At 41.4% G+C, this 25,218-nt stretch overlaps 1 protein-coding gene across 11 annotated transcripts in view; it reads right to left on the bottom strand.

The window, feature by feature from the left end:
- Positions 1 to 25,218, bottom strand: part of PTPRT (protein tyrosine phosphatase receptor type T) — a 560,113-nt gene that overhangs the window by 51,746 nt on the left and 483,149 nt on the right. For 8 of the 11 annotated variants that reach the window (XM_089673313.1, XM_089673317.1, XM_089673311.1 and 5 more), the window contains 3 exons: positions 9,982 to 10,096; positions 3,660 to 3,736; positions 3,538 to 3,574 (listed from right to left, as the gene is read on the bottom strand). In XM_089673313.1, the coding sequence (XP_089529439.1) occupies positions 3,538 to 3,574; positions 3,660 to 3,736; positions 9,982 to 10,096 (229 nt within the window). The remainder of the gene's footprint in view (positions 1 to 3,537; positions 3,575 to 3,659; positions 3,737 to 9,981; positions 10,097 to 25,218) is intronic. The other 3 variants (XM_089673314.1, XM_089673321.1, XM_089673320.1) reach the window with 1 other exon arrangement.

The raw sequence follows: 25,218 nt of genomic DNA, 5'->3' as shown, positions 1-25,218 counted from the left end.
AAAAAAGCTGAAAAACTCACGTTTCTAATGTGACTTTACATAGCTAACATTACCAGCGTTGTCAAAACGTCCCGCGTGCATGAGGACTAAGTCACTGATCACTGCCATTACCAGTATACCGTCATAGCTGCATCAATTCCAATATATATACCATAGTTTGTAGGCACTATCACTTTCACACAAACCAATTAATATACACCTAAAGGGATTTTTTTTTGTAGCAGAATACATTTTGGCTTAAATGTATGAAGATATTTGATTTTTGTTTGGATATGTTTTATAACAGAAAGTAGAATATATCAGCCTTTTAGTTTATATAATAAAAAATAGAAGCACAGTGGTGATCAAATACCACCAAAAGACAGCTCTATTTGTGATATCAATTTCATTTTGGGTACAGAAAGAGCAATTGCCAGTTAAAGTAGCACAGTGCTGAACAGCAAAAATTCTTTGGACATGAAGGGGGTAAAATCTTCCTGAGGTCAAGTGGTTAAAACTGGTGGTGAGAAGGTGTCACATCGCCTCTTCACAGCCTGTCAAACAGCTTTAAAAAAGCATTCTGAATGTGTATCACTTTTCAGAGGAGCAGCAGTTTAGACAAAGTTTAAACTTAGCCTTTTTCTGCTCCCCCTCTCAGCTGTGACTTGGGAATCATCTAATTTCTAATGTAAACACAGAAAAGGAGCTCTGAGGGCAGCAAGTAGAGTAAGCTGAAAATTATTTTGAGAATTCATTGCTCCAGAGTGCCTGTAGCTACAGAGGTCAGTGAAATTTAGTTTTATAGCTTAATTACTGCTTGTTAAGAATGTAGTAATACAAGAAGGCCTAAAGCCTGGTCACAGGTACCCTTAAAAACTCACCCGTTCAGACAAGCATGGCATTTGGAATTGATCTTTTCAGCCATTGACCTAACATTGCTTGCTCTTCCACTATCTGACGAGGCAAACACTGTAACCCTTTCTGTTTTTACCTTATAATTTGTTTCTAAATCTCATTGCTTTGGCTTGTAGAAGTGTCTTCACGTCATCTGTTGTGCTTTGTAAAATGTACAGTCCTTGGTACAAAGATGTTGATGTATTACTCAACCTTTTTCTAACACTTCCTTGCAGCACTGTGGAAAATGATAGCACTATAATCTAATAATAATAATAGGTTTTACCCTTTGCATATTATAGAGTGATAGCTAAATTTGAATGGTTATTATGACCATCAATCTTTTTTATTTATTATACTTTTTTCAAACGGTAGCCAAAAAAACCTTGGCACCGCTCACGTCTCTGGCAATAAGTATCAGTTGCTTGTATTCATCCAGCTTATGGTTTTCGCCTGACTGAGATTTTTGTTATCTGTACCTCTCAGAACTGCAAGCCCTTAGACAAGAGCAGTCTGATGTCTATGAAGGCATATCTGGATATTTCAAAATGTCAGTAACTTTAGATGATCAGTTTACCTATTAATTCAACATAGGGGTTGATTTACTAAAGGCAACTAGACTGTGCACTTTGCAAGTACAGTTGCTCCAGAGCTTAGTAAATGTGGTGAAACTTCACTTTGCAAAGAAGACCCAATCGCATGCATGGAAAATAAAAAAAACAGCATTTTTGCTTGCACATGAATGATGGAATTTAGCAAAGCTTAACTACATTTACTAAGCTCCGGAGCAACTGCACTTGCAATGTGCACAGTCTATTTGCCTTTAATAAATGAACCCCATAGAAAAGAATATATATATTTTTACATTAACATCAGCCCTCAAGAAGCCTACACTCTATTGTCGCTATCTTGCATTCATGCACTAGGTCCAATTTAGACAGGAACCAAGAAGTGTGGGAGGAAACCCATGCAAGCACAGGGAGAAGTGGTATCTTCTAAACTACTGTGCTACCCCCAGAGCTATATATTGTAGACAAGATCCAAAAACAATACATGATAATCATGTCCATTGATTGTTGAATCCTCAGTTTCTTTGCACTGCAGCATTGTCCCCTAGTGCTCTTGCAGTAGTCGTGCATGGTCGGTGCATGAGGATGTAGGGAGTGGATGGTTGTCCCCAACTGCTTCTACTGTGTCGTTAAAAAGGAGCCAAGCCTGTCTGTTTTGGCTGAGGTAAATGCTTACTGGAAGCCAGTGCCTGAACATCCCCCAGCACTTGTGTGTTTCAGCTGCAGGACTAATTCTGAAGCTGGCCATAGATGGATAGCTGGATAGAATCTTGGCCAGTTCAGCAGGGACCGGCCAAGACTCGATCTATCTATGGGCAGGCTGGTTCTACTGAAGTCGATCCATTGATCGGCTTTAGTACAACCAGCCAGTCAGTCCTTTTTTCCTTCTATCACTGTGGGCGACCACCACTGCCAGCAGTGATCATTGTGTTCTGCAGGCAGAGTAGGGTCCCTTCTGGCAGAACACAAAAGCACTGCGGGAGGGATTCATCAGTCAGTGTTGATGGGGGAATCGAACAACTTTCTTTCTTGCAACTCATGGTTGCAAAAAAGAAAGTTGTATAATGTATGGCCTGCTTTAATTCATCTACCCCTGTGATTTTTTATACAAGCAGCCAGCTAAATCTGGCCATAAAGTAATAGATTTCTTTAATTCATTCAGCCTGTGGGCTGAATGAGAGAAATTGAACAGATTCTAATATCCAAAGAAAGGAAGGTAGAATCCCCTCTGCCAGTCTATTGTATTCTTAAAGCTGTAAATGGCTGGTGCTGGAGCCTTGGATAGATATACTTCAGATCAGGGGCAGACTGACAACTCATGGGGCCCCCGGGCAATAGGGGATCATGGGGCCCCTGTGTCCTTGCCCAAACTCAAAAAAGCCTATGAAAAAGGTACCAGGGGCATCTCATGGGGCCCCCTACTGACCCCGGGCCCTCGGCAGTGCCCGAGTTTCCAAATGGTCAGTCCGCCCCTGCTTCAGATAGTATGCTATTGCTATATGCTATACTTAGATATATGCTTTTGATATATTTGGTAAAACCATTCTGCTGGTGTCCCAGTCTAAGAAAAAGATTTTATTCAAAACGTATAGTTAGTGTTGCAGCCAACGCACTCAGAGACCACTTATTGTCCACTTCATCAAGGCTTAAAATGTACAATGTCCGCTGGTATGGACTCAAAAAACATTTGTATAAACTTTTCCCTGGCTCAATACATTTAATCAACGAAGGAAAAGATTCAAGTTCCGCACTCCTGCAAGGCCCGGTAGTCACTTGGATGAAAGTTGCTTCAGCCCGACTCTGTCCAGGCTACGCCACTGATGCATTTCACCCCACCCCAGGGCAAAATGCATCGGGTGTGTAGCCTGGACAAAGCCTGGCTGAAGCTGCTTTTATCCAAGGAACTATAGGGCCTTGCTGGAATGCAGCGATTGGATCTTTTCCTTCCTTGATTAAGTGAAAGCCTATTTTGCAATTACAATGTTATCGTTTTTTAAAAATTTCTTTGCCTGGACATTGCTTAATGACTGACAGGCTACAAATGAACAGGAGCTGATATATACATTTTAATTTCATAACTAAAAATGATCTTTACCTTGCGTGGCAATGTAGTGTCGAGGACGATGGTAGCCCTGCATAAAAAAGATCAGCAATATTTAGGACAAAGAACAGTGAAATCCCCCAAGCTTCTGGGAAATATGGGAGCGTGCAACTTACATCCACGTAGTTGGCATTTATATAATCAGAATGTGGATCTCCATCTATCAGTTGTAGCCGCACCCGGGAATGGTCATCTGAGGGAAAAAGACACAGAGATGTCACAATAAGGTCAACTGCAAATTGACAGCCAGGAATCAGCGACTCTCGCTGTCATTTGCGGTTCACTGACAATGACACATGTCACCATTGGCAAAGTTACTAACAAAGTCAGAAATAAAGTCACAGACATTACAAATGAAATAAACTTTTCAAATTCCAGATACTTAGGTGGAAAACAAATGGAGAGGGAAATGTAATAGATGTCAGAGTGTAGATGGTTGATATGGAACTATGTGGAACACTAAAAGTATAGTTATAAAAGACAATGGGCACAATTCACTAAGCAGTTTCTTACCACATCCGAGTATGTATACCGCACAGCATTTTAAAAAAAAATGTTTGAATGCACTAAAAATAGTTACTAAAAAAAGTTATTTTATCAAGTCATGCGGTATTTTAGTAGTGAAAACCATGTGTTAATGTTTTAGCTGTCAGCAGGATTCCCCACTGACAGCTGGATGTTAAAGAAAGAATTGCCGGCAGTCTTTGAAAGGTTTTTTATTAAAAGAAGGAAAATAAAAAAATGTCCCCTGAAGTAGATCCAACGTCAATCACGCTACCGATCACTGCCGCTATCTGGCAAAAAAAAGGCTCCACTCACAACGCTGGCTCCCACCGTCTGACTGCTCCGGAGGCTTGACAGTTCTTAAATATGTAAGGGGTGGGGCCACCCTGTGACATCACACACGTGACCCCGCCCTTGTGACATAATTGACCCAGCATTGATGAGGTCACACACGTGATGTCGCTGGGTGGCCCCACCACTTACATAGTTAAGAACTGTCAAGCCAGCAGAGCAGTCAGACGGTGGGAGCCAACATCGTGAGTGGAGCCTTTTTTTTTCAGATAGCGGCAGCGACCGGTAGCTTGATTGACGTTGGATCTACTTGGAGCCAGCATCGTGAGCGGAGCCTTTTTTAATTTCTTTTTTCGGGTAGCAGCACCGGCGGGCACCGTGATTGCTGTTAGATCTATTTCAGGGGACACTTTTATTTTCCTTCTTTTAATAAAGGACTTGTCAAAGACTGTCTCCTGTCTTTTTTAAAACTATTTTTTTTTGTGAATGGGTAGGGGTACCATGTACAGCATTCTCATTCACATATGGGGGCCTATTTACTTTTGTGAATTGACTTTAAGGTCTTTTTATGCGGTATTTACCGAGTGTTTTTGCTATTTTTGGTAAATACCGCATACTAGCAATAATGAATTGACATTTTCAGTATCGCATGCGATATGTGGTCATGTGACTGACTTAACTCATGCGCAGGGGCGGACTGACCATTCGTGCACTCGGGCACTGCCCAAGGGCCCTGGGTCAGTTGGGGGCCCCATGAGATGCCCCTGGTACCTTTCACTGGCTTTTTCATAGGCTTTTTTGGGTGTGGGCGAAAACACAGGGGCCCCATGATCCCCTATTGCCCTGGGGCCCCATGAGTTGTCAGTCCGCCCCTGCTCATGCGATAAGATTTTGTGAATTGTGCCCATTATAACCGTGTAAAGCCAACACACAGGGAGACAAATACAGTAGTGGCTTTATAAAGTAATAGGATATATTGTGTATACAAGGATGAAAAAGTATTGTGACAGAGAAGAAGAGGGTTTTAAAATATTATAATGGCATTGATTATTTTTTAAAGCAAAACTTTGTTTTGTCCATGCAGGCAAAAAAAACAGGTTTACTGTTAAAGTGGAACTATGACCAGCCTATGCATATTTAAACATTTACATATTGTTAGCAAGCAGTAAAAAAGGTTTAAAGCCCAACTTCAAGGATTTTTTAACATCACTTTCTTGCTATAATAATAGTCTCATGGCAGTACCTACCCTGTTCATGCTATAGCGGGGCCAGATCTAACCTATCTAATCTGGGGGTGCAGTAAAAATGTCAGGGGGTACAATTCCAAAACTGTGTGTGAGCCACAGACCATTTACCACACAATGTGACAGAGATGCTGGGAACCAGTATTCCCAGTTCACTGAGCATGCTTCTGTACCACAATTCATGACCTGGAAGTAAAATCTGACGGGTAGTGCAGAGATGGCGCAGGAGTAAACAGGTAACGCCAGTATGCATTATACTGTAATTTGATTATAATGATTAAACAGAATTGTGACCCCTTATATAACGTGTCCCCATCAGGGTCCCCTCTTACATCTAGAGTCAATATAATCCCCCTTTACATCAGAGTTCACAATAGAGTCCCCCTTTACATCAGTGTCCCCTTTAGAGTACCGCTTTCATCATATATCCCCATCAAAGTTCCACCTTACAAAAAATGTCCCAATCAGAGTACCCTTTTCTATCAAATGTCCCCATCAGAGTTTCCGCTTACATCACATTATTATTATACAGGATTTATATAGCGCCAACAGTTTGCTCAGCACTTTACAATATATAAGGGAGACAATACAGCAACAATACAGTTCAATACAAGAGGGTTAGGAGGGCCCTGCTCATTGGAGCTTACAATCTAAGAGGGAGGGGCTGTTGGTACAAAATGTAATAACTGTGGGGGATGGACTGGTAGGAGGAATAGAAGATTCCGGTATTAGCTGAAGGACAGGATTCCCTGAAGAGATAGGTTTTCAGAGATCGCCTAAAAGTGGGCAGAGTAGGTGATAGTCTGATAGATTGGGGTAGAGTGTTCCAGAGGATGGGGGAGGCTCTGGAGAAGTCCTGGAGATGAGCATGGGAGGAGGAGACAAGGGAGCTAGAGAGCAGGAGGTCATGCGAGGAGCAGAGAGGACGGTTTGGGTGATATTTGGAGACAAGATGTTTTGAATTTTATTATTTGGGCAATGGGAAGCCAGAGGAGGGATTGGCAGAGAGGGGTGGCAGATATGGAACGGTTAGTAAAGTGGATGAGTCTGGCAGCAGCTTTCATGATAGACTGAAGAGGGGATAGCCTGTGATGAGGTAGGCAAATGAGGAAGGAGTTACAATAGTCAAGGCGAGAGATAACCAGGGAGTGAATAAGTTGCTTAGAAGTTTCCAAGGTTAAGAACGGGTGTATCTTGGAGATGTTGCGGAGGTGAAGTCTACAAGATTTGGACAGTGATTGGATTTGGGGCTGAAAGCACAGATGGGAATCTAGGATTACACCTAGTACCCTGGCATGTGGGGAGGGACTGATGGTTGTATTATTGATCTTAATGGAGAAGTCAGGGGAGGGGGCACGGGCTGGGGGGAATACTAAAAGCTCAGTTTTCTAAAGATTGAGTTTAAAGAAGTGGAGTGACATCCATGCCGATATGTCACTTAGTGGGTTAGTAATGCGAGAGGTGACTGAAGGAGTGAGGTGAGGGGTAGAAAGATAGATTTGTGTGTCATCAGCATAGAGATGGAACTTAAAGCCATGGGAGTTTATGAAGTGACCAAGGGAGGAGGTGTAGATGGAGAAGAGTAGGGGTCCAAGGACAGAACCTTGAGGGACCCCTACAGAAAGAGGAAGTGGAGAGGAGGAGACAGAGTTATAGGTAATGCTGAAGGAGCGCTGTGATAGGTAGGAGGAGAACCAGGAGAGAACAGAGTCTTGGAGGCCAAGAGAGTGGAGTTTTTTGATGAGGAGGGGATGGTCAACAGTATCAAAAGCCGCAGAGAGGTCAAGTAGTAATAGTATAGAGTAGAGTTCATTGGTTTTAGCAGTTAGTAAATTATTAGTGAGTTTTAGTAGGGCAGTTTCAGTGGAGTGGAGTGGAGTGGAGTGGAGTGGAGTGAGCGAAAGCCAGACTGTTAGGGGTCAAGAAGGTTGTTGTCAGTGAGGTAGGAGCTCAGATGATTGTAGACTAAGCGTTCTAAGAGTTTTGAGGTAAACAGGAGCAGGGAGATGGGTCTTAAGTTGTTCATGTCCCCATCAGAGTGTCCTCTTACATCAGTTGTCCCTATCAGATTATCCCCTTACATCAATTGCCTCTCATGGATCAGTGAATGCATTCTCAGAGACCTGGGGGGGGGCACAACTAAAACCTGTTTGTGGGGGGGGGGGGCACCTCCCTAGATCTGGGCCTGTTCTATAGTGCTGAACTCCACATCCATTTGTGGGCTGCCTCTTGATTAACCCTTTTTCTGTGAGCCAAGGGGGTCAAGGATCAAACCGCCATGGGCACACAGGAGACTCATGCAGAAAACAGTTTTCTGCAGACATTCTCTGCATCATAGAGGACCTGCCCACCAGTGACACAGGAAAAGAGTATAGCCTTCCAGGCTCCTGATCTCTAAATCAAGCCTAGATCAGATAAAAAATGAAGTGGGGAGCAGAATAGTGAGACCAGACATGAAAGATTTGTTTTCTAGTGTGGATTTAAGGATGAATTACTCCTTAGTGCTTTTAGCTACACAGGTCAGCAAGGAAATATTTTAAATCGTATTTACTGCTTTTTGTGAATATGTAATTATTTGAATGCTCATAGCCTGGACACAGTTCTACTTTAGCTGCAGCCCCAGCAGCTTTACAAACTCATATTCCCTTTGCTTCTCATTACTTCCCTTTTGTTCAGTATCCAGAAAAGGAAAAGTACAGAGTACAGAGAATCATAAGACTCACTCCATAAGACCACGCTATTGAGTATTGGCTGCTTAGGCTGTCACATTTAGATGGGTGGGAGCTCTCAGCCTGTGTTAGTTCCACGCTATGACTTAAAATTTAGAAAAAGGGTAAATCTCCTTGCTTCTGGAGTAGTATGGGAGTGAAAGGGAGGTAAGTGTACAGTCAGAGGGGTCACCATTAAAGTGAATCTGTTGCTTTGCCCATGTATTGGCTAAGCACAGGTTCGCTATTTTAGAAATTTGACATTGTAAGGCACAACAGTGGGACAATTAACTTTGTAAATGGATGTATGTGCTTCCACCCTGTCCCCTTTTGTTTGTAAAGGCTTTTGAAGTATCCAAAAAGTTGAAAATGAAATATTTAAAATTTTCCGGCAGTTGCATTGTACTACAGAGTCCTACATTTACTGGCATTTGTCAGTGGAACATATGTATAGATATCACATAGCTAAGTGATGCTACTGTCAACCACAGACAAGTGTAGATTGTGTGTTTCCTCTTGGGTACAGTGGATAACTCCTAAGCCTAAACAAGCGTAACAGGAAAACAAGTGAGAAATATTATTCACAAACATTTCAAACTCACAGCTTTGCCTTCCAGACATCAGATTTTTCAATAAGGTGGGTAACCCACATATTAAAGCCCAACTGAACATTCAGGTTTAATAAGCTAAATTTGCATCAGGTGCATTAAAACAAATGGTGTGCAAAGCTTTTTTTTTTTAGAAAGCAGCCACAGCCTCTGTAGAAAAGCCTGTTCTCTGCCAGCATGTTGTAGAGAAGGATCCGTGATCTATGCTGAGTTAGAGCTAGAACTCTCTAATCAGCAAGGGGCAGAAGCTTTGCTAATTGCAGATCTATAGGTCTGACTTGGCTTGGTGTTTCAGACCTTTGCATAGAGATCATATACCACAAAGAGAGCAAGGGTCCTCTCTGCAATATGCTGGCAGGGGATGGGCTGTTCTTCTCACGTTGTGGCTGCTTTCTAAGGAAATAAAACTGTCAGACTTTGAGTGCCTCTTGATTTGATGCACCAAAAATATAGCCTACCGATTTAAAGCAAAATTCTAGGAATTCAGCAAGTTTGTAAAAAGTGAAGGCACTCTGAGTTAAGTCCAACAAGGCTCCTGCCACCTCTTGGGCTTATCTCTATTATTGATTTCTGACAGGTTTGTTGTGCTCCAGCAGCATAACGTCTGGAACTACTACATTGGAATCAGCTGGTCCCAAGTCTAGAGTTGGTGCAGCTACTGCTCCTGTGCCTCCCCTCCTCCTGTCCAATCACAGAAGCCTCGCTCACACAATATAAAGGCTTCTGTGAATAGACAGCAGAGGGAAGGGCTGGGCATAGGGCATAACTGCTCTCTGTTCTCTCCTCTCTTACAAACTTGAGTGTGGAGTGCATCCTCTGGCAGAGCCATAAACCTGTCCGATATAAATAATAGAGATAAGCCCACATGTGACAGGCAGCTATTAGGACTTAACTCATGGTGTGCCAACACGTTTTAAAAAGTTGCTGAACTCATGAAATTTAGCTTTAAAATGGAAGTTCAGTTAGACTTTGTTACATTTTGCCATGAAAGTTGACACACGTCGTAGATTTTTCAACTTAATGCATGCACAGGTGAGCTGGGATGTTGATAATGAAAAGGTCTGATAAGTTAAAGACAATCACCATCCTGTCTGCTAGCGTCACACTCACAGGAGATAATGTTCCCATATCTGTTCTTGTTGCGGTTCTCGTCCTCCTTTGCTGTATCCCATGATGCGGTCTGGCCTTCAGGCAGCGCCTACAAAAAAAAAAATATTTTGTTTATTGTATCTACACCAAACATTTTGATAGAGTAGAGTAGGGAAGAGTTAGAACTCCTGTGAAGTGTTTATTGCTGTCTGTGTTCCCACTTGGAAGATTCATCCTCTCTATGTCCTGTGACCATTGTTACTAAGATAGAAAGTAAGGGGAAATCCATCATTTTAGAGTTGTCCTCAGAACAGGAGGTAGAAGGGAAACCTCCCTTTGAGGACACTTGTTTCTAGAGGAGAGGAATTCTGTAGAGGTTTCCTCTAACATCCGGTTGTGTCTCTGGGACAGGAAGTGAGGGAAATCACATCATCATCAAATAGTTTTGGCTAGACATACATTTTAATGTAGTAGCATTCCTTAAAATGTCATGTTTTGGTTCTTAGAAGATAAAAATCCCTTATAACAAAATATTTGGGCACACTCTAATCCTTGGATTTTCAGCACAGGTACAAAGATATATTGGGGTTGATTTACAAAAGGCTGTTCAGAATGAATTTCCATTTAGCTTAGGGAATGAGCTGTGACTTTAAAAACTATATTTTTTTAATTACCTTGCACTTGATTGGGTATTCTTTGCAAAGTGAATGTTCAATTAGCTTCATCCCATTTACTAAGCTAAGTGAAAATTCCCTTTGCATAGTGAACATGTTCTACATGTTTAGTGGTACCATATTTTTAAGATCAGTCTGTGAAAAAAAGAGAAATTACAATCGTTTAATCAGCCCATCTCTAGGAATAGTAAGTACACATGGGAGGGCCAATTCAAAACAAAAACACAATAGACAAATGTTTGGGGATTTTGAATTTCTAACTTTTATTAGAAGCATACTGTACAATACTTTACAATTTAAAGCAAATGCTCATTCATATTGAAGCGTTTTGTTGCAATGCATTAATGCTCATGCATTATTGTATGTTATAGCATGTACAGTGGATATAAAAAGTCTACACACCCCTGTTAAAATGTCAGGTTTCTGTGATGTAAAAAAATGAGACAAAGATAAATCATTTCCGAACTTTTTCCACCTTTAAAGTAACCTATAAACTGTACAACTCAGTTAAACAACAAACTGAAATCTTTTAGGTGGAGGGAAGTAAAAAAAAACTAAAATAATATGGTTGCATAAGTGTGCACACCCTTAAACTAATATTTTGTTGAAGCACCTTTTGATTTTATTCCAGCACTCAGTCTTTTTGGGTATGAGTCTATCAGTATGGCACATCTTGACTTAGCAATTATTGCCCACCCTTCTTTACAAAAACACTCCTAATCTATCAGTTTGCAAGGGCATCTCCTGTGCACAGTCCTCTTCATATCATCCCACAGATTTTCAATTGGATTCAGGTCTGGGCTCTGGCTGGGCCATTCCAAAACTTTAATCTTCATCTGGTGAAGCCATTCCTTTGTTTATTTGGATGTATGCTCCGAGAAGCAGGGCCCTCCTATCCCTCTTGTATTGAGCTGTGTTGTCTCCCGTTATATTGTAAAGCACTGAGCAAACTGTTGGCGCAATATAAATCCTGTATAATATAATAATAATGTATGCTTTGGGTTGTTGTCATGCTGAAAGTTGAAGTTCTTCTTCATGTTCAGCTTTCTAGCAGAAGCCTTAAGGTTTTGTGCCAATATTGGTTGGTATTTGGAACTGTTCATAATTCCCTCTACCTTGACTAAGGCCCCAGTTCCAGCTGAAGAAAACAGCCCCAAAGCATGATGCTGCCACCACCATGCTTCACTGTGGGTATGGTGTTTTTTTGGTGATGTGCAGTGTTGTTTTTGCACCAAAGATATCTTTTGGAATTATGGTCAAAAAGTTCAACCTTGGTTTCATCAGACAATAACACATTTTCCCACATGCTTTTGAGAGACTTCAAATTTGTTTTTGCAAAATTTAGCCGGGCTTGGATGTTTTTCTTCGTAAGAAAGGGCTTCCATCTCGCCACTGTACCCCATAGATCAAAATCAGCAAAAGGGACAATATTTACATTTAATAACAAGTGTCCCTTGTGCTGGTGCTGGCTATCCTACTTGAAAACCTGAAGTCCTCTGCTTCCCCCCCATACCCTTGCAACCATATTTTTTCAGTGCTGTGGGGTTAATAGTCTCAAGCACTTATCAAGAGTTCCAATCATTCTTGCCCTTTCTGCCCAACTCCTCCATTCATAGAAGCTGTACTATAGTTTCCATGAATGAAAAGCAATCTATAAATGGAGGAGGTAGACCTGTCATTCTTCCGCCTGTACTCCATTCATGCAGCGTGTTTCATTGTGGGAAGTGATAGTACAGATTCTGTGAAAGGAGAAGGGGAGAAGAAAGGGTGGACATAGTCGTCACTCTTACTGAGAGCCTGTGACAGGTCCAGCCATTTGTATTAACAACTACAGCACCAGAAGATTACAGCTGCCAGGATATGGAGGGAAAGGGGGCAGATGACTTCGGAATTTCAACTGGGACAGCTGACATCAGCACAAGGGACATTTCTCATAAAATGTAAGTATTGTCCCTTGTACTGATTTAAAAAGAAATGTACCTAAATGTAGGCTTTAAGGCAGCCTATTTATTATGAATGGGCTGCCAATGTACCACAGTGTAAAAAAAAAGTGCATGACCCTTTTTCCAAAATGCAATGCACCACAACATTGTACTCTAGTATAAACAATGAATGCCACTGAAACTCATCACACACAGAGCCAGGTGCATTACCATTCATTGCGGCAGCGTGCCACAACACCCAAATGTGCATGGTCCCAAAATCATTGTGGTTGGTGGTAACTATGTAGCTATGTGATTTTCTTCTGTGGACACCATTGCAAGATTTATTCTCCTGCTTCTTTTTCTGGTCTGCTGGAGGATGCAGTTGAGTTGATGCATGAAAAATTGGCAACCATGGTTTATGACATCTCCTGCCATAGTCCTTCTTGGCATTCTTAGACGGGTAGCATTCGTAGTACTAGACTAGAACTGGCACTACGTACCATTGTCTTATTCTATACCTCAAGTATTGGCCTTCAGACTTTTTGTCTTACAATGAAGCCTCTTGTGTATGCTACCTGTAGTGGGTCCAGGGTCACCACATGCTTCAGGCACTGTTCTTCTTTGTACTTCTGAAACAGATGCCTGGTGAGCCGATCCGTGTTCTGTTAGCAGACGTAGCTAGCAGGTGCACTGCCTGCTAAAGGAAACCTACACTGACCAGTATACAGGCTGCCATTGCAAACTTTCCTTTCTGAAAATACTTGTTCCTTGGCTGACATGCTGATCCACTGTCTTCAGTAATTTAATGCCTAACTGAAATTTACATTCAAAGAAGCTAATTGCATTCCAGGTGCATAACAAAAAGTTTTTAATGTTTTGCCTGAGTCTAGGCATACACCCCGGAAACATGCTATATAGAAAAACTTTTATTTGCTGTGTGTACGTAGTGGTCATAAGTAGTGGGCAAGGCTCTTCCTCTACAGCATGCTGGCAGGGGATAGGCTTTTCTAGTCAACAGCTGTGGCTGATTTCTAAAGAGAACAAACTCTAAGGCATATGTGCTCAACCTGGACTAGGAGCCGGTCCTCCAGCTGTTGCCAAACTACAAGTCCCATAATGCCTCCGCCTTTGGGAGTCATGCTTGTAACTGTCAGCAGCTTGCAATACCTCATGGGACTTGTAGTTCTGCAACAGCTGGAGGGCCACAGGTTGGGCACTCATGCTCTAAGAGTTCTTTTACACATGCAGTCCAATCAGATCCATCTGTCAGTTTTCTAGTCAGATCTAATTGAGTACTGTCCGTGATACTTATTTTATTTGCACTAACATACAATTTTGAGGACAAGCTTTCGGGGTATGTCCCCTTCTTCAAAGTCCAAACAGTACTATTACAAATCACAAAGTTAGTGCAAATAAAAAAAGTATCACGGACAGTACTCAATTGTTTCTGTCGCAAATGCACTAATACGGCTACGATCACCTCTAGTCAGATCTGAAAGGAAGATCAGATTTACTCCATAGACAAGTGGATGTTAATGGACATGCGTCTAGGTCCAAAAAAAAAAAGGTTTGTGTCCTCTTCCATTTTTCTGGATTTAAATGCGATAGATTGGAGGTAAAAGTTTACATCTGCCTAGCCATAGACTTAACATGGGTCCGGTTTCAGGTTGTATGAAAAACCTGAATGGACAAAAAAAGTGACAGCCATTCCATTCTACTCTGATTAAGCAGGGATCTAGTCAAAGACTTTGCAAACTTTTTGTTTTGCTTCAAAAGGGATATAGATATTTGATATACTGTTAGGTGGGTGTGGCGTGGTGTGGTGGAAGAGAACGCACAGAGTCCCAGATTGCAGCAAACAATGTATTGTAGAACTTGAAAAACAGTACAATAACCAGGCAGGGAGCACACCCGACCACCAGGGAACTCACAAAAGCGAGAGTGGAAAGTCAGCGGTGATTAGGCCCAAACTGGAGTCAACGTGTGTAAAGGATAGCTCAGTGCGGCCTGGTCGATTCAACCCAAAAGGTTGCAGATGAAGGCCCTAAGCTTTCCCTCCTCATCTGCAACATCTCCCTGTCGCTAGTGCTGTCCTTGACAGACGGGTATGCTGTCCCTACCCTAACCAACTCGCAACTCCGCACCAAATCCTGGAGGCAGGAACTTAAAAAGACTATGTGTGACCCAATATGGCTGCCAGGGTCACCTGGATGCAATGTAGCCAACCAGGACACTGCACCAGGGGACCGTGTGACCCATAGAGAAACCCAGAGAAATATAGACTGCCTCCCTCAACTGCATTGTTGTTCCATACAAGCGACACCTGTAGTGGAGAATGTAGACTGCACCTGCCTACACACCTCCACCTAAAAACTGTACTTGAGTCACTTCCATCAGATCATCATCCACTGCAGCTATTACCTTTTGTACCACCTTCCCCTCTCTTTAGATTGTAAGCAGCATGAGCAAGGCCCTCCTATTCCTTCTGTATTGAATTGTATTATAATCGTACTGTCTCTCTTTATATTGTAAATGCTGTACATACTGTTGGTGCGATATAAATCCTGTATTATAATATTAATAACAAATAGGCAATGTGTTCTGTCTTCACTGTGTACTTGTTCTGGGTCATTGCCTCAAAGCACTGAAACCAAAGACAGACAGCAATCTAGCCTTTTTAGAAGGAAGTCAGCATTGACAACCTCGTTTTTAATAAAAAAAAATTAAAAAAGCTACATCCCTGGCTCTCTGTGGCTTTAAACTCTCCTGACTCACTGGTTCAGGATCAGCATGAAGATCAGGAATGTCAAAGTAAATCGGAAAAGCCTGATCTGCATGTTTTTTCCAGGTCAATGACTTCAAAAGTGATGAAGCCACTGAATTGGCATGGCAGCCAGGGAATCAGCATCTTCAGAAGAACATCTCCAATCTTCCTTTTTGCCAGTTTCTTTTAAATACTCCACGAGCCATCGGTCTACATTGCTGCTAAGTAGCTAACAGGTGCCTTTGACTAGCAAAGACGACAAGGCCCTGCTGAGCACGCTCTGTGTTTATTGCTGAGGATCTTTTATATCAGGATAGACAGGTAATGAGCGGTTAATTGGGAACACCGCTTTGATCAGAGGTCTATTTGCCTTTAAAGGATCCAGCATCCTAATAGCAGTTAATCTCCAAGCAGAGGCGCCGTGAGCAGTAACAGCTCATTTCCATCCCACTTCAAAGCAGCCGAGGGGAAAACAGACAGTATTATCAAACAGCGGGGTCTTGGAGGGGGGCTTTTGTCGGCTCCTACTTTATAAATATGTCATCAGAATTTTCAAAGCTGAGAATTCTTCCTCTTGTTATCACTATGTTAGTGTTGTATCTGCACCCATTGTATTTGTTTCCATTAACTCTGGACCCACCTAAAGTCAGAATGTAATGTAGTTACAGCCATAATTTGAATAAATGCAATTTCCAATCTTAAAGAAGAACTACAGTCATTTTAATATGTTTTAGATATGCATGCTAAAGCAGCTTAAAGCCAAATTTCTGCTTGAGCAATAAACATGAATCCCTCAGCAGCTCTTAAAAATAAAAAAAAAAAGTTATGGCTAATGTACTCACCCTATCTCTGCCACTGTCCCCCACAGAATTACCAGGCCATCAGTCCAGCAATGCAGCACCGAGCCTAATCTGGGTTGCATGACACCAAGCATCATTCCACCTCTTAAAAGCCCAGGGCATCATGGCGCCACTCTAATGTTATAGGAGAATGCTGTAGAGTACTGGCCTCCAAACTGTGGCCCATGGGCTGGATGCAGTCCTTTGCTAATCTTTATCTGACCCTTGGGGCTCTTTTCCTTCCAATGACACCAACAGTAGGGCATAATTCTGTCACCGGCACCAACAATGGGTTACATTTCCTCCCATTGAAGCCAATAACAGGGCACTATTCCTCTTGATACTGGCAAGAGGTGCTATGTATTTTTTACTCCCACTGACCACTGAACCTTAGAAGCTGTTTTCCAGGACATTTGTCTACCCCCACTGGCCACAATTTGGCCCTGCTAAAGTCTGAAGGACAGTAAATTGACATGAGGACTACAAAAAAAGGTAACCATATTATGTTTTTTGGGTGCAGGGGTGTTATTATTATTATGGTCATTATTATTATACATTTATATAGAGCCAACAGTTTGCTCAGTGCTTTACAAAATAAAGGGAGACAATACAGCAACAATACAGTTCAATCCAAGAGCGTTAGGAGGGCCCTGCTCCTTGGAGCTTACAATCTAAGAGGAAGGCACTGGTGGTACAAAAGGTAACAATGTGGGGGGTTGGACTGGTAGAAGGAATAGAAGATTCCATTATTAGCTGAAGACAGGACAGGCTTCCCTGAAGAGATAGGTTTTCAGAGATCGCCTAAAAGTGGGCAGAGTAGACGATAGTCTGATAAATTGGGGTAGAGAGTTCCAGAGGATGGGGGAGGCTCTGGAGAAGTCCTGGAGATGAGCATGGGAGGAGGAGACAAGGGAGCTAGAGAGCAGGAGGACATGGGAGGAGCGGAGAGGACAGTTTGAGGGATATTTGGAGACAAGATTGGTGATGTAATTTGGGGTAGAGTTATACATTGTTTTATATGTAATTGGTAATGTTTTGCATTTTATTAGTTGGGGAATGGGAAGCCAGTGGAGGGATTGGCAGAGAGGGATGGCAGATATGGAACGGTTAGTAAGGTGGATGAGTCGGGCAGCAGCATTCATGATAGACGGAAGAGGGGATAGCCTGTGATAAGGTAGGCCAATGAGGAAGGACTTACAACAGTCAAGGCGAGAGATAACCAGGGAGTGAATAAGTTGCTTAGTAGTTTCAGAGGTTAAGAAAGGGCGTATCTTGCAGATGTTGTGGAGGTGAAGTCTACAAGAATTGGACAGTGATTGGATTTGGGGTTTTAAATGGGTATGAAGCACAAAGTGGAGGGAGGCACCCAACGCTGGAGCTGGGCTTTGCATAATCATATCAAAGTGTAATGGATGAAAAAAAACACTTTATCTGCAATTAGCAGCTAATTCAAAGACTTGTGGCAATTTGAAAGCAACAAGCTGAGCTGCCAAAGAAGCCAAAAAAAGAGCATCTTAATCTTAGGGAGACCAAAAAAATGTAATGGATGTGAAACTCAAGCAACTGAACTTGACCTGAGTATGATAGCCACTGCTGTAGACTCTCATTACACTTGTTTCAAAGACTACCTGGATACTCAGTTTTCTTTGATTTCATAAGGGTCTTTTATACCAAAGACTTTAGATTACTAAAGAGAATATACTGTTGAATAATTACATGAATGAAAAAAAACATCCATCAAGCTAAAACTGTTTTCCTGTCTGCCTAGGGCATCATGGCTCCCTGGATTTACAGAAGAATGCTGCAAAGAGTGACTTGACACCATTGAATGATGCCACTCTCTGCAGCATTTGGAATCTGAGAAAGATGAGGGTGAAGAGGACTTCTGCAGACCATACAAATGTGATTGATGTAAGACTCAGGCAACCCAACTTGACCTGGTATGATGGCCAATGCTGTAGACTCTTGTTACACTTGTTTCAAAGATTATCTGGATACTCAGTTTTCTTTGAACTCAGAAGGGCCTTTTATACTAAAGACTTTAGACTACTAAAGAAAATATACTGTTAGATAATTACTTGAATAAAAAAGCTAAAGTTGATTCCAGACTGAGACTCTTAAGTAAGTATAAAAAGGTAGGTATATTGATTTTGGGGTGCAGGGATGCTCCAGTGGGTGGGAAGGGTAAACAGTGGAGGGAATGCTTAGGCTCAAGTTGTGATTTTAATTTTTTTTATCAATGTGTGTAATGTGTTAAAATATAATGTTGTTTTTTACTTATGGTTTGTGATTATATATTTATGCGGGTGTAGATGATTTTTTTGTCCAAAAACAATATACCGGGGAAGATTTAGTAAAACTTGAGCACTCTGAATCTAGTACAGCTATACATGGTAGCCAATCGGTTTCTAACTTCAGCTTGTTCAATTTAGTTTTGACAATAAAACCTGGAAGTTGATTGGTTTCTATGCAGAGCTGCACCAGATTTTGCACTGTCAGTTTTAGTAAATCAACCCCACTATGTTCAGTTTTTAATAATATGAAACACCCATATTCTTCCAGATAGCCAGAAACCATGTGATCTTAGCCTAGACATTATTTTTTTTAATTCATTGGGAGAAAGAGATATTTTTACACTCAAAGTAATAATTTAATGTGGTTATGCTGATGTGTTCTAGTGATTAATGTGAAGTGTGAGTGTTTTTGATAGGTCTACTTTAAAAAGAACCAATCACCAATGGGTATCAGTAATAATATGAATCTCCACTCTTGAATTGTTACAATAGTTAAACCTTACCTGTCAGGAATTTAATGATTCATAATTATTGCATTGGATTCTCTTCTTGGATTCTGTTAGAGCAGTAATGTCAGGTAGTAAGTCCATCCGATCTGTGCTAATAAATTGCACTCAAAATCTACCATATCACAAATGTGCCTTGGGTATTACATGAAATAATATGAAATGCTTTAAGTGATAATTTTACTTTACTTCAGCTTCCCTGAGCACAAGCAGAAGATAGGACAGCCCCCATGGAGACCTACAGTCTGACTGGTGATTCTAATCTCAGTGATGGGAAACCTAACCCAACAGAGTCATATAAAGGCAATAACAAATTGAAAGGATGTTCTAACCCTTCCCCAATCTCTTTAAATGTAAAATGAAAGAATGGAGAGGAAGAGTTAAAATCATGGAGGATGCCATTGTTGAGTTCTGCTTCTGAAAATGCTAGCTATAATAAGGCTGCCATGCTGATCCCCTTGATTCGACAGCCTCTGAGAACAAACCTGCAAACTCTCAACTGACTTTTCCAATCTGCATTCTTGTTCTAGGTCAGGGATTTAAAAAGTACTAAAGTCAATGGGTCAGATAACAGTCAGGTTACTAGCATTCTCAGAAGGAGGTCAATACTGGTAGCTCTTTGACAGGTTTGCTTTAACATTAGAGTTTTCCTTTTCCCTTCCCCCAATAAAAGAAATGGTCCCTGTAGTAAAGGACTATGAATACTTACCTCTCCGGCAGGCGCAGAGTCCAAATTATGCAGTGTTTAAGCAAAACAGCCTACAGCAAGGTCTTCAGCATCCAACACTTTCAGGAGTGAAAAACACCTACAGTATGTACTTCCACGTGTTTTGTTTCCTCCTGCTGACCCTTATGTCACTGCACGAGATAGCAGTGGCATAGGGCCCAGAAAGAGGAACCATTGAGTATAGTGGTGGACCAGGCATCTGACTCTCCCATAAGTGTTTCAGATGTGAAGACTTTGCCGGAGGCTATATCTCATAAACACAGTAGAGTTTGTACTCGTACTTCAAGCGGGAGAGATAAGTGTTCACAGTCTCCTATACCAAGGACCATTCTTTGAATTTTCTCTTGGTAAGTGACAGAGTTGTTTTAAAGGTTCTCTATATACTGGCTTCTTTCTGCACACATGTCACTATTCCCTTTCTGATGTTGCCCTCCTTCTCTCAGCCCTTATAAGTCCCTGTACTTAAAGTGGAAGATATGTTAAGCATCATAGCCCTGAACTCTTCCCCCTTCCAGACTATAAAAAATGTAAGAAGGCTGTGGTTGTATATCTAATACCGAAAGTGTGTCCAATCAGATAAGAGGGGATATTCTCAGTTATTTAGCATGTACGATGGCTTCAAATAGTTCTAAAATTATGCAAATCACTTTATCTGCGATTAGCTGGAGGCTGCAGCTATTTCAAAGACTTGTGATCGCATAAATCCTCAGAGGAATACATCCAGCAACTGAGCTGCCAAAGAAGATGTCAACAATAAAATGGCGTCTTAATCTTAGGGAGACCATAAAAAAAATGTGATGGATGTGAAACTCAAGCAGCTGAACTTGACCTGGCATGATGGCCAATGCTGTAGAGTTGTTACACTTGTTTCATAGACTAGCTGGATGCTCAGTTTTCTTTGATCTCGGAAGGGTCTTTTTATACCAAAGGCTTTAGACTACTTGCTAAGAGAATATATTTTTGGATAGTTACTTAAATGTAAAAAAAAATCCATCGAGTTTAAGCTGTTTTCTAAAGGTAGCCAAAGACAGCGTAGTTGGGAATACGCTTGCTAAAAGTATCTCAGTATTGTCACAAATGCATTGACCTTTCTAACCTATGAGCATGCCTTGGCTGTGATATCTTTGAATCAAAGAGATACACATCACTGGTAGCTAGGGGTGCTCTACAATGTTTACAATGAGCACAAACAAAATCCACAATTAATTCCAATTGTGAAATCCTTTTCTCGTTGGTCCCCCTTCATTGTTTCCTGCTTCCAGGATCCTATATTTTTTTAGAAATGAACCAGGAAAACAACCCATGAGGGTCACTTCTTTAGTAAGGGTAGGGGATGTCATGGAGCCTGTTATTAAAGATTTTTATACTATGTTTGTAAAAAGATGAAACTACTGTATTGCACCGTTCTTTAGAATCTTGAACAATCTAAGCTTGACTACCTGGCAGGGGGATGGATGTATTACCTGGCATTCAAAAAGACTATTCTCCTCCTCATAGGGGGCCTTACTGTGAAGTGTTGGCAGTGCAAACAGGGTTCAGAGGCATCTGGAAAATGAGACTTTTCATGGGGCTATAACTTTTTGGAGGACCACACAGAAATTTATTTTGTAGCTCATTTAGGGTTTCCTCGTGAAATTAAAATTTTTGAGCCTGGAGTCTCACTGAGTCTCCAACCCAGTCACATGACTTCATGGGTCCTATTCCTTCTCTTTTTCCTCCTGCAGAGAATGGTGCAATGTAATAATCTGGCACCGTTTATTAGAGAATACTCTTGTAAGCCCAGGGAAACTTAATGATATATCCCTAGGAGGCAGGTCTATGATGTTCTGGGCTCACAGGAAGTAGGTTGGATGATGTTGAGTGCCATTTAACCTGGAGGATGAGGAACAGCACTGGATAGCACAGTGGTGAGTCTGCAAAGGACAACACCAAGGAGAATGGCTATTGAAGAAAGAACTACTTTTTATTTTTAAAGAAGTGATGGGCAATTGATTTTTTTAATTTTTATTCTAAACTGGAGCTGGGCTTAAAGGGGGTCCTTGCTTCTTTACCCTGTATCTCAAAGGCAATCCCTCTAGTGGCAGAGAGTCATATTTGGTTTCATACCTGTTTTATAGTTGTTTTTTACTACATACAGTACATAGCTTCAATATATTCAATGTATTTCCCAAATGCTATTGTTACCTGTAAAGATACACTACATTGCCAAAAGTATTGGGATGCCTGCATTTACATGCACATGAACTTTAATGGCTTCCCAGTCTTAGTCCGTAGGGTTCAACATTGAATTGGCCCACCCTTTGCAACTATAACAGCTTCAGCTCTTCTGGGAAGGCTGTCCACAAGGTTTAGGAGTGTGTCTATGGGAATGTTTGACCATTTTTCAGAAGCCAATTTGTGAGGTCAGGCACTGATGTCGGATGAGAAGGCCTGGCTCACAGTATCCGCTCTAATTCATCCCAAAGGTGTTCTATCGGATTTAGTTCAGGACTCTGTGCAGGCCAGTCAAGTTCCTCGACCCCAAACTCACTCATCCATGTCTTTATGACCTTGCTTTGTACACTGGTGCGCAGTCATGTTGGAACAGGAAGGATCACATTTAGCAGCCATATGTGTCAATTAACTTTGCAAAAAACTAATTTTTCTGATTGACAGCTGGCCTGAGAACTAGGAGCACACACAGTTGCACATTTCTAGTTCTCTTCTGCAAACTTAATGAAGGATCTCATGGCAAGGGGCATTTTACATTAGGACTTATTAAATCGTTTTGCAGTCACTAAGCGGTTAAACGATCCTGGCGGCTGGCCACTTAGGTCCAAACACAGAATCCTGAAACCAAGGTTACATGCTCCACCATAGCACTGGGTATTTTCAAGGACTTCAACAGAAGAAGGTAGCGGTAGAGTATAATGGGGTGGAAAGGGTTGGGAATGTTAAAAGAACCTGTCACTCTGTCCCAAATAAATAAAGTGTCAGGTTCCTTTTAGGCAGTATTCATCATTTTTCCTGGTTTACAGATGATCACTAGAGGGAGCATTTATGAATATATATATATAAGATGTAAAAATCAAAATATGAAACAGCAAAAATTTAAAACATATAGTAAATATTACAATACTGAATCAAAATGTGCTCTTGGCGAGACTACAGCATTATTCCCCTTTAAATAAGAATGTGCCTTCTTATGGCCACCAGCTTAGCATTTTCTCAAGCTACATATTTGCTTTGACATTTCCATTCGGCTGTTCTTACTTTATAAGGTTCTTAAGTGTCGCAGTTCTGATGCCTTATCAGTTTTATTAAGAATCTCTGCAGTTTATATGTTCAGTGAACACTGTGTCAGCTGATAGCACAACAATACAATGCGTTGGATATATCACGTTACCATACTTACTGTATAGCCTTCTTTGAACATTCTCCATATGGCCTTCATGTCTATTCTCATTTATTTTCCCGCCGTCTTTTTTTTTTTATCTACACTGTTCTATTGAAATTAGCCTTTGCTATCCTAGAAATTCAAATTTATTTACATTATTGATTTTTACTTATCTGCTTCTTTTTATTAGAGTAAACATTGTGTTTAGTCCTGCTTTGTTGACACTTGAACTAATCTGCACTTGTTTTATTGAAAATCGCATTAATTTAAGCTACGTTAATGGAATGAGCTCTTATCAGGTTCTTTCTCTTACAACACACGTTTGGCTTTTCTAGTCTGTTTCACAGAAAGCCATAAACACATGCCACTGCCAACAAGTTGCAATTCTCTGATATCTTTTTGTAGCCAAATTGCAGTTGAGGAGTTACCTAATACGTCAGACAGAGAAGATGGCCAATGGATTTCATCAACTGCCACCTAGACTGAGGCAGGGGCGGACTGACCATTTGGAAACTCGGGCACTGCCCGAGGGCCCGGGGTCAGTAGGGAGCCCCATGAGATGCCCCTGGTACCTTTTTTCATAGGCTTTTTTGAGTTTGGTCAAGGACATAGGGGCCCCAAGATCCCCTATTGCCCGGGGGCCCCATGAGTTGTCAGTCCGCCCCTGGACTGAGGTCACATGACCTTTCACCACTGCCATTTATACTACTTATTAAAGTGACTCTATAGCCGGGTGAACATTTTCTTTAAATAAGTACTTCATGAAATTGTTAATTATTACATGTCCCAACACTTATGCTGCCAGTCTAGGCTCCATTGCAAAGATACAGAGGTTGAAGAATCTTCAGCATCCAACAGAATTCCGCAACATGTCCTTGTTCCTTCTGCTGGCCCCTTTGTCACATTAGCAATGTAGGGCTGGCAGATGGAACCACAGAGTGCAGAGGGGGACCAAGAATGCAATACAACGTGAAGTGTTCTTGATGCTGATGATTTTTCACCAAGCCTATCTTTTTAAAAATGTAAAGAATGGCATTGCAATTGTATGAACTGTTTTCTTTGCACAGATTGCCTATTTAAAGTGCCATTTCACTCAAAGAAAAAATTCATCATATTGCAGTTTACCATTTCTTCGATGTGATGGCTGCATTACTTTTCTTTTTTAGGCTTTCTTTCCTTTATTTTCATCTGGTGATCTGGCCAGTAAGTCTGATGTTTTTCAAAATAACAAACTCTCTTGCAGATGTATCAGTTTACAGGGATGAGGCAAACCATTTAATACTGGCAGAGGTGCTTGAATGATCAGATTGTATTTATTTATGCAAGACCTTTATCCCAAAAAGGGAACCTGCAGGCCCCACCCACTACAGGCTGCCTGCAGAGGCTACAGGAGGGGGCGGAGACAAGACCAGTCACCCTGAACAAGGAGAGAGAGCAGCAGTGACTGGTCTTTATTACAGAAACTTCCTGCAAAGTTTGACAAAGGATTATTGCACAGATCTGCAAATTCTGTATAAATTACACAAAGCACACCAAGATTTTAGTAAGAATACACATGCCTCTTGTAGTTAGACAGTTATTTCCTCCTTTAAAAAAGGCCTGGATTCTTTGTTGGACACACAGAATATAACTGGTTACTAACATTTATAGGTAAAGTTGATCCAGGGAATATCCGATTGTCTCTCCGGGGATCAGGAAGGAATCCTTTCCCCAGCAGGAGCAAATTGGATCATGCTTTGCTAGGTTTTTTGCCTTCCTCTGGATCAACTGTGGGTGTAGGATTATAACTTTTTTTTTGTGGTTGAACTGGATGGACTTTTGTCTTTTTTCAGCCAGACTAACTATGTAACTACCTTGGAGTTCAGCTTTGATCTAGCAATGGAGTTACTTTAAAGGAAACCTACAAATGGTAGATCGCTGGTTGCTATGTTGATTCAATGACTTTAATGCTTTTTAGAGCAATGATGGAGTTCTGACTGTTGTGCAGACTTTTTGTAGGCACCTCCTGCCTGGAGTTTGCATGTTCTCCCTCTGCCTCTGTGGGTTTCCTCTGGGTACTCCGGTCTCCTCCCACACTCCAAAGACATGGTGGTAGGTTAATTGGACCCTGTCTAAATTGGCCCTAG

The sequence above is a fragment of the Staurois parvus genome, unplaced genomic scaffold (genome assembly GCF_062004578.1).
Source record: "Staurois parvus isolate SC_StPar_1 unplaced genomic scaffold, SC_StPar_1.0 ptg000137l, whole genome shotgun sequence".
Classification (NCBI taxonomy): Eukaryota; Metazoa; Chordata; class Amphibia; order Anura; family Ranidae; genus Staurois; species Staurois parvus.
The sequence above is the reverse complement of the archived record's forward strand: the minus strand, read 5'-3'. Positions and strand labels throughout refer to the sequence as shown.